This window comes from Melospiza georgiana, chromosome 5 (assembly GCF_028018845.1).
Source record: "Melospiza georgiana isolate bMelGeo1 chromosome 5, bMelGeo1.pri, whole genome shotgun sequence".
NCBI classification, from domain to species: Eukaryota; Metazoa; Chordata; class Aves; order Passeriformes; family Passerellidae; genus Melospiza; species Melospiza georgiana.
Genome location: NC_080434.1, coordinates 48,448,235 through 48,463,593, shown reverse-complemented (window position 1 = coordinate 48,463,593; position 15,359 = coordinate 48,448,235). Strand labels below are relative to the sequence as shown.

Sequence of the window (15,359 nt, the reverse complement as noted above, 5' to 3'; positions counted from 1 at the left end):
TAAAGAGCTTTCAAGCTGTACAAAAATCAACACAGATAATTAAACATCTCAGAAAATTATTGTAAGCTCTACTTAAATATTTTATTAATTGGCTATAAAACAGCTGGAACCCTCTTCCAGTTTCTAAAAGGATGTCCCACTGATGAAAGTGTTATCAAAATGTGTTTTAAATTGTCTGCTTTTAAAATGTCAACAATTACTAGCTGAATGGCATGGTTTTCATTACCTCTGCTTCTTTTTTGATTGTTTTTACTTGACTGATGAGTTTGCAATAGGCTTGGAACAGAAGCAGCAACTGGAAATGCAACTTGTATAGCCTCCGACACAACTCCAGCTCCTACAAACGTAAACAACACTGTTACATTCAGGAAGTGCAAACCTCCTACTATCCAGTGCAAGAGACAATAAATCACAACTTCTTCAGTAGAGTGTGCAAAATTAGAAGTAGTTAATTTGGCTACTAAAGAAAATGCCAAAAATATTTAGAAGCTAACATACAGTAAGCTAATGAAAAGCAGGTGAAAGCTTCATTCAGTTCTAGATTAACAAGTAGCCTCTCACAGAGATTTGAAGTTCACCTTATAATAAGTTACATTTCCAAGAAAGGGGGTGGAGTGGGATGTGAAGTGATTCAAAAGGCATTTTGAAATGTCTGGAACATTTCAAGATTTCATGTCTTAAAACCAAGAGTTTCATAGATCACTTACTTTTATTGTTGATATTTTACTGTTTTAAATTCAAGATCTAATATCCAAAAGAAGCAGTTGTGGTCCATAAGTATAGGATCTTTTATAACCATTAATATTTATATTGTAAGCACAGTATATAACCTGGCCCTTAGCTTACACTGCCTGACAGAGTAGGAAGAGAATAATTCCATTCCTGGAGGCAAGAATAATGTTTTCTTTATAAAAGGTAGCTCTTATTCTGCTTTAGAAAATAACACATGATATATTCTTAAGGAAATGAAATAGCAGTATAAATTTATGCACTGTCTTGCTTCCATTTTTATGTCTCTAAAACACTAGTCAGAAATGCAGACAGTGTTAATACTGCTTCACATACAGACATAAAAGCTAGTGCTAATGGAATAATCTTTATAACATTCTACTAACTACAGGATCCTATTATCTACAAAGGACCAACAGTCTAATGGGTTAGATGATGCAAAACTGAAGCACACAGCATTTCTGTAATAGTCTAGGACAAGACATCATTATTTCACAAATGGACAAGACAGATGGAGACCAGTTTGGTGACTGGCATGATTAAGTATTTGATAAATCAAGAACTGTCACTTACTGCTAGAATTTCCATTTGCTAAGCAAGAAGATGAGCAGGTCACAAAAATACAAAGAAAGAAAAAAGAGCAAGAATTAGTGTAGGAAATAATTTTAATTCGGGTAAAAGATGTCCCAGGTAAAATAGAGGAAGAAATACAAGTAACGTGCTCCAAACATATCCTGAATGTAAAAAATTACCAGGCTGAATTTGGCGTAAAATTAGTTGCTGCTGCTATATCTAAAAATAAAAAGTACTGGCTTTGTTACCCCACAGCATGAATAACACTCTTACAACCCTGTCTGGTCTTCATACATTGTGTAGTCTGAAAGGTGCACAAATTTAAGGTAATCAAAATCAAGGACACTTGGATCTGAACATCTGTACAAAGCTTCTTGTTCTGTATCACAATAGTTTAAGCAAAACCAATGCATTTTAAAATTGGAGATGCAAGGTTAATTTGGATTCTGAATCATTTAGAAATTCTTGGGTTTGCTAAACTCAATTCTAAACCCCTCTCAGAGATTTCTGTACTGTAATTGCACTTGGTTTTTACAAGCCATTTCTGAAAAAAAATTTGGGGAGGAGGGATAGGGAGAGAAGAGGTCAGAAAATGTATGTGTCAGACTAGGGATGTGAACTTCCCCACTCCTGTGCTTTGTAAAGCACTGAGTGTACTGATGGCACTTAGGCACGTACAGTGGTCATGGCAAACCAAATCACAGAGTCACAGAATATCCTGAGCTGAAAGAGCCCCACAAGGATCACTGAAGTCCAGCTCCTGACCCTGCACAGGACAACCCCATTGGAATCATGGGGTTGTCATCATCATCATCATCATCATCATCATCCTCATCATCATCATCATCATCATCAACCCTACACGCCACATGCCTGAGAGCCAAAAAAAGAAAAAAGGAATGTCAGTGGATGTCTGGCTGCCAAGAGACAGAAGCCACTGAGCTTTACTAAGCACACAGTTGTACACAGTGTTATGGTAAGTTATAAACTATGTGCTTCCCAGGTTATAAACACTGCATGGTTTTGTTACACTCCATGTTTTTGTTCTGCACTCTGTGCTAATATATACTCAGCACAATTACCATATTTCTGATTGAAGAACAGAACATTGAAGACATAAAATCTTGAACTGCAGAAGTTAACATGACTTTGATTAATCACTTTAATGAGGCACAGAGAATCAGATTTTGAGAAATGGCAGGATTGACTATTTAATAATTTTAATCATTAAGTTCCAGTGTTCTTAAAGCCAAGTCTCATTAATACTGTAACCCATAATTAATCCCTTTTCCCCAAAACACACCTTGATAGCTACCTTTTAAAAATTCAGGAGAGGTTTTCCTTTAAAAATGGCTTTCTACTGCTTCAGTGTCTTTCACATACATGCTTACTTGAGAAATAATCTAATTTTTCTACCTGCCTGTCCTGTAGAAACAGTCAAGCCAGAGTCCAGATGCATTCTTTCAGGCTTAGATGTACTAATAGCAAGAACTGAATGATTAGATTTACTTGCAAGTCTGCTGGCAATGCACAAGCTGGAACAGAATTAATCTCGCTGTTCCTTAGCTGTATGGACCACAGTGCCAAAAATTAGTAAGAAAATCTTATTTGTGTTAGTGAATGAAAAATATCTGTTTTTCTGAGCGAGACAACACTTACACATTTTTAGCATTAACTGGCTGACTGCTCAGACTTAGTAGCCCCACACTCCATTTACAAGGACTTTTGAAGAATTACCAGCATGCACCCTTGCAGGGTGGATTAAAAACCAAAATCAAAAGACGTCTCCACAAATAATAATCAGCGTGATTCAGAGGCCATCTTCAAACCCTACAAAAACGGGGATGAATAGGCCAAACTGCCTTGCCAAGGAATCAAGGATTTTCTCTGTACAAGCTAGCTGAAAGCCTGCATGTTATTTGTCTTCCATTTCTTGGTTTCTCCAGTAGGAACAGTAACATTTACCTTCATGGTCAGAATGGTTCTGTTCTAACAACTAAATGTTAGAACAATTTCTTGGTGTATGTAAAGAAAATTACAAGTATGGACTGAAATACATAAATGCTGCTTTTTAATTAACATATATATAGCATTTACTGTATTGTAATAGTAAATGTTATCTATTTCTAAAATATACCAGTCAGTATGCAAAGATGTATACTTAGTGTAAAATACACTAAAGCATGTGTTCATAGGCAAGATAAAAAGTCCTTGCAAATAGTAGCAAATTATTTGCCAGTTTTGTATTACCTAAGCTTATTCACTTGTTTGTTTTTTTTTAATGTGCAACTTCAATGCAGTATAAAAATTAATATATAGTATCACATTTTACTACTGTAAAAATGCAGGTACATTTTGTGATTGCATTAAAAAGCCCCAAACACATATGTGGATATATATGAAGAACAATGAAAGAAAACTCTACAAAAGAAGAAATAGTCCAAAGATACAGTAAACATTTCTGTTGGTGAAGACTACATCTTCAGCAGCAGAAACCTGACCAAGTGCATCAATGAATGGTTCAACTGAATAAAAGAAATAAAATTCCTCCTTTTTCAGCTTGGATTTGAGATTTTTGTGATTGTGAAAAGGTTAAGTTCATCTGCTACCTGCAGTTTTTTCTTACATCTTTCACTGTTCTTACCACAGTACTTCAGATGGCAGACCTCTTGTACCTACTAGTGTTGGGTTTTGGATTTGCTTTTTTAACTCTATCAATATTATACAGCTATTCTATTTAAAAAAACCCTCAATCCTAGTCCACTTTGGGAAAAGCTATCACTTACTATAGCAATTAGTAATATTAAACATGGATGAGTGCCATGCAAATACATACAAAATATTCAAATAATATTAATGGTTACTTAATCTATTGTTAGATGATATTTTGACAGAAGTGTTTAATGAGCTTTTTGCTATACTGCTACTTTACTCCCTGTTACTTCTCACTCAAATACTGGCTCCAGAAAGGTCTTACATAGTTCTAAGTTTTTGAGTAGACAATATATCTGGGTATATAACCAGAATTTTAATCTTTTTTCCTTCTAGAAACAGCAGCAGAAAAGCAGACTTGCTGGTACACAGATGGTATCTAGTCTGCTTATCTACTCATTGTTATTAAATCTAGAACCCAAGACGGATTGCCAGCTTTTATTAAGAAGACCCATTTTTATTGCCACTTCATGAGACTCTGAGTTTCCAAAAGATAGGATGATAACTGAAATGAAAAGCTTTTCATACATTTTTAATATCTCTACAAATATTGGAATTTTTGTGCAATAAAGATGATTTTTAGTCTCATATCCTGAGACTCACAAATGACATACACTTACCTGGGCATCTGTGTTAGTGCCATGAATACCATCATCAGTACCAAATGTCCTTTTGCAGTCTTCTAGCCACTGCAAAATAAATATAAACAAGATTAATCATCTTCTGACACAGCAAACTGAAGACTGTGCTAAAACTGCTTGAGACACTTTGTCTTGTACATTCTTGGATAACGTAAGAAATTGTGCTGTGAAATTGATTGTTTACCAATGTTGTTTGCAGTGATGATATCCACTCTGATAGATCACTTTGTAACTTTTATTTCCTGTGGCCTTCATTACCCAAGATGGAGATGGCACACTTCAGCATAATTACTAACCCATGATTGAATTGATACCGTTACAGGAAAATGTATGAGAGGGTGGAAGCAGAAATATTTCTCTCTTTACTTTCTGCACAACTTTTACACTAATGTGATTTATCAGCCTTTAAAATATAGATCTAATTCATATTAATTCTCATTCCCCTTAAGAGAATAAGCCTGTTACATTTCTTGGGACTACTTGAGAAACAGAAGGAAATAGAGCTCTCCTGTGTAAGTGCAGGTTTACAAGATGGAATGAAAAATCCCAAATTCTCCAGTGGGAGTTTAGCATCACCTCCAGTTCATACAAGCCAAGGAGATAAAGTATTCTTGCATTACACAATGTAAACCTGCAGGTTCCACTCAGGGCTGCACTTCGCTTCCTATATCAGACAAAAAGTTTATTAATTTCAGTGGGCAGGCTCTTTTTCTACCTTTAACCAACCATGCAAATTTCTCAAAAAATAACCTCCATGTGTACTGGCATTCCCATGAATTTCTGTGTTACTATAAAGCATTTATAGAATAAAATATTTTCTCTTTGGACAATACAACCTGATCACCCCATTGATAAATTTTTCTGTACAGTGCCAACAACTGCAAACATGGTTATTATTGAAATGGGAATGCTTCTTGTTGAGATAAGGTGTACAGTATCATCTGAAATGAAGAATAGCCTCTATACATCCAAGGAAGAATAATTTAGCATACTGCTTGTGTTCAGTATCTTGAATCTCAGAGGGAATCTTGGTGACCTTTTTCTAACCTTTGTCTGATGCAAGAAAAAGAAAAATGTGATTTCCCATCTGCTCAATTTAATAAAGGTTACTTAGTGAATTAACTAGGCCAGTGTGCTCATCAAGAGGAGAAATGGAATTCTCTGAACATCACAGTGTCAGTTTCAATTAGTGACATGGATACCAACATCCATAGCAAATCTCATTTTTCTTTTTATCAGCCAGCCTCCATCAGGAACAATGGAATAGGGTTGCACTGCAACAAAGAGCAGCAGCAATTGGGAAGCTAGTATTTATTTTCACACACCACCCTTTTAAGATCTTTTTTTTAAATCTTAGAACCAGTCTGAATAAAGGGTGTGCCTAGAATGCTGTGTGTATAAACCTGCATTTTCCATTACATTTATCTGATTCAGTATCTTTGTCCCTAATACACACATGAAGTCTAAGCAGTCGTCTTGCAATAAAATAGAACAACAGCTCCAAAAAGGTGACAAAATTAATTTGTTAAGAATTTTAGAATATATATTCAGCATGGTAGAAAGATTTTTTTTTCTTTAGGAATAGTGTGAAGAATAACCTTCTTTATGTGTTTGCTTTGTGTCAATTCATGTTTTCTCCATGCATCTCCTACAAAGTGTTGATGAAAGCAATAAGGCAGGGAAGTCTGGGGTTAGTCTTGGTCATAGGCACAGGTTGGTCTGCCAGATTACACCCTAAACAGAAATGCTGAGCAGCCTATACTATTGGTACCTTTCTGTCTTATCTTGGTCTACAGGGAAGTGTTTCAAGCAACTGCAGCCCAAGCCTTTTACTTTTTCAGTTTGATTCATGTGAATGCCAGCACTGAGAGTGACAAACATCATCTTTTAGGATAAAGTTTAAACAACAGTTTTTCATTAAAGAAATTCACATACAGATTCTCCCAGTGGTTGATTCTAGACGATACCAGATTAACATGCAAAAATCTGTGAATTTTTATTTACTTTATTATACAGTAACCCAACTACTTACTGGTCATTTTTCTGTGTGTTTCTATGAAAAAACCAAGGGTCTGCATAAAGTTGATTAAGGATTTTGCCTTAATACTTTCAAGTTTAATAGGATAAATAGCACAGCTGTGTGTAACAACAGAAATTCAGATTTTACTTGAGGAAGACTTGTTCAATCTTTCTCTATACTCTTTTCAAGAGGACAAAGTAAGAAGACAATAAAACATATATCTAAGATGTAGCTGAGAAGATTCTTAGTTTACATTTAATATAAAATACACCTTAGGAAAAAAGGACCAACAGCTAAAGGAATACTTCTAAAATGTTTTAGAAAAGTAAAGTATTTAAGTCGTCACTACTTCCAAATTACATGCTCAACAACCACTTAATAATGCCCTAAATTGTCTAAATTGTGTACTATCAAGAGTCAGAGATGACTGGTCAAAGCTGAAAGTTTCCTCCTTCTCAGTACTCCTTTTGATTTATAAATGATTAAATAAAAATAAAACCCCGACAAAATGCTCTCAGTTGTTTCAGAACAATTCCTTTAACCCTGTGAACCTTCTTCCTGCTCCAGTCACTCACAGATCTGTGGCATAAGACAGGCTGACCATAAAAACATGTTACTGGCCTCCCTTTTTGACAGAAAAAACAATTCCTTCACTATGATATAATGACAGAGGCCATCAAATTGATGTATTTGTATTTGTTTACCTAGTAAAATAAAATACAAAGAAGTTCCTAATATCCAGCATGGGTTTATATCAATATGAAATGTGGCAGTGCAAAATTAGATAACAATACCTTTAGTGAATTAGTTGCCATCTGAAAGGGATGCAATTTTAATTTGTTATACTTTGACAAATCAACAAAACAATACCATTGGTTATTGCTGTGATAAACTAGGCTAAATGGAGAGTTGATGCAAAATTCCTTCATGTTTGGATAGTTATCATCCTATTCACACCCACACACATCGGTCCCTTTTTACCCTGTCACAAATCTTTCTGTCTGACCATGGGGCAAATCAGTTACACCCTCTGTGCCTCAGGGCTGCTCTCTAAAAGGAGGCATGAAATACATTATGCTCTCATAGCAGTGCTGATAGCATTCTGCACTGAAGATTGCCAGACATGAAATATTACATTGAGTAAAATTATCTTAGTCATTAGATGAGCACTTGTTTCTGATTAAGCCTACAAGGCAAAATGTAGCTCATTATATTCGATCAAATAAATTGTTATTACCACAGAGCAGGGCAAATAAATGCAGCAACTCCTTAACAGAAATGCTGGCCTGGATCCTGCCAAGAGTTTATCTTCATTAACAGTGCTGTGTGGCATACTTTAACATTGGTTTCAACGAAACCACATTTCTTGTGAGATCCTTTCCACAAAAAAGTGACTGTCTGGTCTATTCAACAGATGAGCTGTCAGCAATCTTTGCAAGGCAAAGGCCATAATTTCCTAATAAATTCAGCATGATCAAGAGACACGGAGCCACTTGTGCTGCAAAACATCTGCCAAAGCCCTGCCAAAGCATCATGGCTTGAATTCTGGTTCTGTTTTGTATTACTCAAACTTGCCTGTACAGCCATTGTCAGAGGCTGCTGAGATCAGTAAAATTCAGCGTGTTCAATCTTCCTAGGAATCATCATCTCTACAACAAAAACCCCATATATTCCCCCTTTCCCTCTATTTGCAAAACTCATTGTAGATCCATGTTTTATTTTGGCCCTTGAAATACAAATTTACCTGTGTCAGTTTTCTGAAGTTAGTATCTTACTTTCTGGAATTCACACATAGGTTCACAAAACCAAACATACAGACCCTTGCTACAGAAAGTTTCTAAATTTTTTCCAAACTTCATTTCTTTGGAAAAAGGATATAACCACTAACATATACCTTGAAAATTAAACTGCATTATTCTAAGCAACACAGAAACATCATCCTCATTGAGATCCAGTTGTAAGATGAGCCCTAAATTTGTCTCTGTGTGACACAGTTGTAAAACCCTCATTACCTGTTAGTGGAGATTCAGTCACCAAAAAGAAGTATAAAGAATAATTCAGCTAAACAAGTCAGTATCTCTATTAGAATAAATGCATTGCTTTCTTGATTCCTTTTAATGTATTGACCTGATCCTTGAATATTATGGGTGTTAATGCACTTGGCATTACAGAAAGATAGTTATCTGTAAATGTCTTAATCTGGAAGTGAATCCCTAGTCTAATAAAATAAGTAGAACATAAATTTTAAAAAAACATTATTTATTGATATTCATGTTAGAAATACTTGAATATTTTTAAATTAGGAAGGTGCTTTTCCCACTGTTAGTGGATTTGTGCAGTGTTATAATTAAAAATCAATTTCAGAAATACATGCAACAAAAATGAATTACACTTACCAAAAACCCCTCAGGTTCCAATTATAGTAATAAGAAAAGGAAACAGGATTTTATTTCAGAAGTCTTTTCCCACAGTTTACCTTTAGATGCCTTTGACGAGAGATAAGGACATGCAACATTTTTTGATAAGTAGTTTCTAATACTGTTGTCTTGAGATATAAGAGACTCACCTGTTCTGCTGCCTCTCTTTTGACATTATAGGTATCCAAGTGTTCTTGGAGCTCTAGAACACTGAATTTCAATGTTTCTAGCAGGCCACAAGACAATAGCTGGAAGATAAAAGCAATCAAACTCTGTAGTCATGTAACATCTGACTATAACCCATACAGTCTAATATCTAAATTACATTATACAGAATCCCACATTCACATTTGGAAAAACAAATGAGAATTAGCTGGCCATGTCATTTGTGACAAGCAAGTGAATTAACACATGCAGCTCTACCATTTAAATCAGTGAACAACAGTTTTAATTCCAAAATAAGAAGAGTAGTACCTAGTTAACATGTGAAAGAGAGATTTCAAAGCAATTTTAAGGTCTTTCATAATGAAGAATATTTGATACACACATACAACTAGTGTAAATAAAACAGCTTGTAGAAGGAAGGAAAGGTACTGCTGCTGGATTGCTCCTGCAGCAAACTAAAGAGTATCCACTGAGGGTTACTTGCTCTTCTCAGTATACAAAATATACTACCAGAAAAGCTTCTGCATTCTGACAGGACTTGGTCAAAGCAGGAACCACTGGATATTTGATTATTACTACTATCTACTATTAATAACTGCCTCTTTTAGTATGGTATCAGTTTTTTTCCCTCACGAAAGCTGCTACCTCAGCTTTCTTACACACCATTTCTCCCTGTAGTTTTATTTTCACTTAGGTTTTTTTATTAGTCGTTCTTCTGACACTTCCTGTAATAAACATCTCTAACATGACGTTTCCTCCCTCACACTGGTCAGTCCTTGCACACAATAACAGCTCTGTACTTTATCAGTGAGAATTGATCTGACAAACAGGTTCATTTAATTTTCATTATGTGGAAAGGAAAGATTTATTTATACAGTATTTGTCAATGTAACAACACTAACGTGTGTATGTCCATGTACACATGTAAATATTTGTCTGCTATATTAATTTATATCCTTTTTATATTTGTGCTTATATAGACTTGGTTTTTTACTTTAAAATACACATGGTGTTTTAGTTAGGCACTAGTGTAGCTTTTTTTAAGGCTTCCTATCTTAAAGAAATTTCTTTTTTTGCAAATTTCTACCGCTTTTAAAGTGACATAAGTAAAACCAAAAAACATTACAGGTGGTTCCCTTGAAATGCAATATCTGTATCATGCTTTTTTCATTCTCATATTCTTAAGTGAGAGCTTAAGAAAGAGTTGCCCCTTAGTAGCAAGGGAAAAAAAGCAGGACAGTAGAAATGTCTCACACAGGGCATTAAGGCCAAAGATCCATGTACCTCAGCCCTGCAGCTGACAATGTCTAATGGCAGTTGTTTAAAGAAGGGCAAACGTGGTGATCCACCTGCCCCAGAGTGCTTTCAAAGCCTCTGTCAATGTGTTGTTCTGCATATTTAAAGGATCTGTCCAGGGCTACTTCTTCCATGAATTTCTTTAGTGGCTTTTTGAAAACAAGAACAGATACGATAAAAAGTGACAGCATTTCACAGTTTATGTATCACATGAAGGACCTTGGTTCTGTATGTTTTGTAAGTTACTGCTAGCTCAATTTGATCACCCTTAACATCAATTAAGACAAAAGAAAATATTTTCTATCACGTATCCATGATAAGACATTGATTGACAGATTTATCTTCTAAAGGGCTAAAAATCCTAGCCTACATACTCATATCTTACATGTACTTATTTCATCATCCTTGTGTTGTGATCTTTATTTTTTTCCAGCACTACTACCTTTGCTCTGAGAGCAAGGGACCAAAACTGCCCCCACAATTCAGGATGTAGGTATACTGGGAATATGAACATTAACTCAGTGATATTTCCTGTTTTGCTGCCTCCTTTCTTGATAAATCTAGCACAGGGGTTTTTCTGCCTGCTGCTAAACACTGAGCTGACTTCTTGGATTAGTATCTATTATAATCAGGGTTTCAACTTGCATGACAACAAATAATTCAAAGTCTTCTCATTGTATATTTGCAGTGAGAATGTTCTTCCCATGCATCACTGAATATATACATAAAACAATATAACAGAAAAATGCAAAGTTGCTGCTAGATAAATAATCTTCCTTTTTCTTACTTGTGCAGAGAACATAGAATAAATATGAACAATCAGGGAAGGTAAAGAGTAGTAAGGGATTTAAAGTGATATCTACTATCACTAAGTTTCCTTACCGTTCACTGTTACAGCTGGAACCTATTTTTTAAGAAAATGCATTTCTCACTGGTGGTTTCCAGTGTTTATGATACACAGTGGCCACTTAAGATTTTAATTCCCTTCTGATTTCAAAGAGTTTCTTTTTTCCATATATTAAAACATTATTTTGTATGTTACATGAAAGGTTTAAGTAGACAGATATTCCAACATGCAGATTTGAGATTCTTACCGTTTCTGCATCCACAAAGACTGTTGGACATTCTGAACATAACATCATCACTTCCAGAGAACTTTTAAACTTTGTTCCAATGCGCTGTAGACTTTCACCAAGAAAGCTGACTGAATCATTTGTAATAGATACAAACTTTCTTTGAATGGTCTAAAAGTCAAATCAGAAAAACATTTATCTTACATTGTGTTTTACTACTCTTCTGGCTTTTTAGGTAAGAATTTCAAAGCAAATTTCTATCCTGACAAGTTTCTATCACATTATGTTTTTTCATTAAATGAAAAACTAATATGCAATTTTCTCTGAATAGTTATGTAAAATCAACTCTGGAAAATGCAATAAATCAATAAAACCAGCCAGTATCTGTAGAAACAAGTACTCCTTTCCTACCTAGGCCTCTAGCCATACATAGATGGCTATTTGCCTTTACACAGTACAGATAGTTCAATTTATTTTCAAGTGTTTGTGTTGCAGAAAATTACAGAGTTTTATGAGTCAGTATGCAACCTGTGTAGCACAATCTGTGTCCAAAACTGCCACCTGCAGGATTTCTACCTTCTTCAAAAATCAGTCCTGAGTTTATAATGTTTGATTATGCAGAGTGTCATCTTAGCCTAATGGAACACTGCAATCTGCTATGTACTATTTCATTAATCCTGGAAGTTACATGTAGAAAAAAACTATATAAAGATTATACAGACAGCTGCAAAGTTAAACACAGGAAGAAGGAGCCAAAAGGTAAAATGGAAAGGTCCAGTCAAACAAGGCCTCCCAAGATTCATTTTTGATCATGTTAACCCTCCTCTGTACCCAGTAACAACTCCTCAGGAACATTTTTTGCCCATGCTTGAACACTGGTTTACTATTGTGCAGAGCAGCTGACTTTCCAGCTGTTAAGTTTCATCCTTCTTCCTCAGCTCCGTTGTTAATGAGCGCAAGAGAATATGAGCTCTCATTTTACCACTTTCAGGAAATGAATGAATGTGTGAAAACCAACTACAGCTAAGCTTTGGTATAATACAGGCAAACCAAATCCCTGATGTCTAGACAAAGCAAGAGACAAAAATCTACAACCTGCAAAAGAAATTTCATGGCACTGTAGCCATGAAAATAGTTTACCATAAAATGGAAAATGGGTATAGATGTGAAAACAAATTACTCCATGGGAAAGGCAGAGCATGAATTCTTCCCATTTAAGTTACTGCCCATACATGGGATAAAATGTGCTAGTGTGCATCTTTCACTGAGGAATTTATGATGATATGCCAAACAGCAAGCAAAATTAATATCAGAGATACAAGAAAGGGCTGGAGCCAAAAAATCTTGTTTTGAATATTACCGTAGCTCATTTGGCACATTGCCTGTATGTAAAATGAATTAATTATACTTATTCTACCCCACAGGATTTTGGAAAGAAGCATTACTTTTAAAATGTGAAATCTCATCCCCTACATACAGGGAGAAGGGAGCCAGAAAAATTAAGCCATGGATATTTTGTGTTGGATAGCAGATCTATGAGGTAAATATAGTTCAAAAGAGGCATTTGAAATATCCAGCTCCAGTAGATCTCCTGGTGTTTCAATTACTTCTCTGCAGAAAGAAACCTTTTTCTCTCAAGACAGATGCAAGATAAATTCATTAATGTTTGTCATGCTGTGACCCCATAATAATGACTCCCACAAAAAACCCAAAAAAACCCCCCAAAACACAAAATAAAACACAAACAAACAAACAACCCCCCCAAAACAAACAAACAAAAAAACCCCCCAAAAAACAGGAGAAAGACATTAATTCTGTAATCATCACAGAACCCAGGTAATGTTCAGAAAATAAATGAAGGGACACAGCCTGGACTAAGAGCTTGCAAGAAACACTGAACTGATTTTTTTGAGTTTTTCTCAATTTTTGTTTATTTTCTGAGCAGGTTCACTCCTAGGCAATGAACACAGCAGATATCCTATGGAAAAACAGGGTATGACAGTGTAACATTACTTCAGCAGTGTTCTTCTGGTCTGCTTTTAGTTTGCTTTCTAAAGCTTCTTGCTACCATAATCCTGTGGCTTTTGCAGTTTCAAGGGGAAGAACAGTTTTAGAACTAGGGGGAAAGGATTTCAGATGAGCAATCATACACAGAGAATTCACTGACCTGAAACAATCTTGAGAAGACATGAAATGTATAGACAGCACAGGATCCATCTGTGTCTGACAGCATCTGATTGACGTGGCAGCGCCAGGCCTGCTCTTCATCATCGTAGGCCACGGGCTGGAAAGCTGCCAATATGGCAGAAAGAAAGGGGGAAGGAGGAGGGGAGGTCTGCACTTCTGGGAAACCATCTTGTTCTTCTTCATCTTGGCTGCAAACAATAAATAACAGAAATTACCTCCTCAGCAAACTTTTTAGGAAGGAAACACCTTCATTTTGGCAAGAAAAAAAAAAGAATTTTGGATTCAGAATAGCATTTTGTAAAATAAATAACAGATCAACTAAGGTAACTACGAGACAGGAAAAGAGTATACAATAAAAAACTTTTGCTACTGCAATATATTAAACATTGCTTATACTCTCCAAAATTTACTACCACATGTCAGTTCTACACAGAACTAGAGACAAAGAGCTATCTGGAGGTTATATACAGGTATATACAGCACTATATATATGGACACCGCTTAGAAACAGGCATCTTCTTCTTGCCCCCAATAACTGAAGTAACATCCCATTCTTCAAATTTTTATTGATCTGAACAGATGGTCCACCAATATCTGCAACAAGTTTTAGCCTTCCTTAAGGGAAGCACAAGAGCTCATTTAGCAATGTAATAGTGCTTTATAACTGTCTTAAGTATCAGAAGCAAATGGAGATAGATCAAAACACTCATTTTTATGGGCAATCAGTTTAACAGGCCTTTGTTCACAGAACAGTCTGCTGTCACACTTTCCATTAGGCACCAAACATCCAATAAAAATATCAAACTATAAATTAATCAATGCTACTACTTCCAATCATTAAAATAATGATTAAGCTAAAATATTCTGTATTACAAGGGATGATACATTTTGACATTTCTTCTTGTATAACTGTATGTAGGCAGCACAAATATGTGTAGGAGGATTGCAAATACACAGATAGTTTATTAAAATTATCTTTTAAATTACCTACAGTTTTTCTCTATGACAACTGCCTCATCCACAACAGCACTAAGTACATCTTAAACAAGACTTAAACATGTCTTAAACAAGAAGTATGGGTGCTGATTTTAAATACCTTCCTTTTAGTAGCACAAAGCTCAAAAGCTAAGACAAATCCCTTATGACTACCATCTGTAAGCGAAGCTTAAAAAAATATTTTCAGGTATTTCCTAACTAGTGTACCAATGCTATCACCTCTGTCACTCTTTAGACTAGAGCTATGGGGTTTTTCATTTGCTTGCTTAGTGCAAATAAAATAAAACCTTAAGGGATTGTTCAGTTGCAAATGAGGAACTAAACTGCTCTTAACTGGTACCAGCCTTGAATTCTCACAAAGCACATGCAGTAGGTCAAGTATGGGATCACAAGAAACAAGTTTCTGTCCTTCCCAGTAAAACCTCAACCAACTTCTTTTGTGTCTCCTGTTGTCCTCTTTTCTGAAAAAGCCTCCTTAAGAGATCTCTCTGGAAGAAGATGTCAAGTCTGTGTTCCTACATACCAAGTTTCTCCATTATTCAATCTAAAC

The 15,359-nt window shown here is 35.5% G+C and overlaps 1 protein-coding gene across 9 annotated transcripts in view; it reads right to left on the bottom strand.

Annotated features, from left to right (window-relative positions):
* FRYL (FRY like transcription coactivator) overlaps positions 1–15,359 on the bottom strand; it is a 163,509-nt gene that overhangs the window by 3,867 nt on the left and 144,283 nt on the right. For 7 of the 9 annotated variants that reach the window (XM_058025353.1, XM_058025356.1, XM_058025352.1 and 4 more), the window contains 6 exons: positions 13,794–14,001; positions 11,648–11,797; positions 9,242–9,340; positions 4,635–4,703; positions 1,303–1,320; positions 227–337 (listed from right to left, as the gene is read on the bottom strand). In XM_058025353.1, coding sequence (XP_057881336.1) covers positions 227–337; positions 1,303–1,320; positions 4,635–4,703; positions 9,242–9,340; positions 11,648–11,797; positions 13,794–14,001 — 655 coding nt within the window. The remainder of the gene's footprint in view (positions 1–226; positions 338–1,302; positions 1,321–4,634; positions 4,704–9,241; positions 9,341–11,647; positions 11,798–13,793; positions 14,002–15,359) is intronic. The other 2 variants (XM_058025351.1, XM_058025357.1) reach the window with 1 other exon arrangement.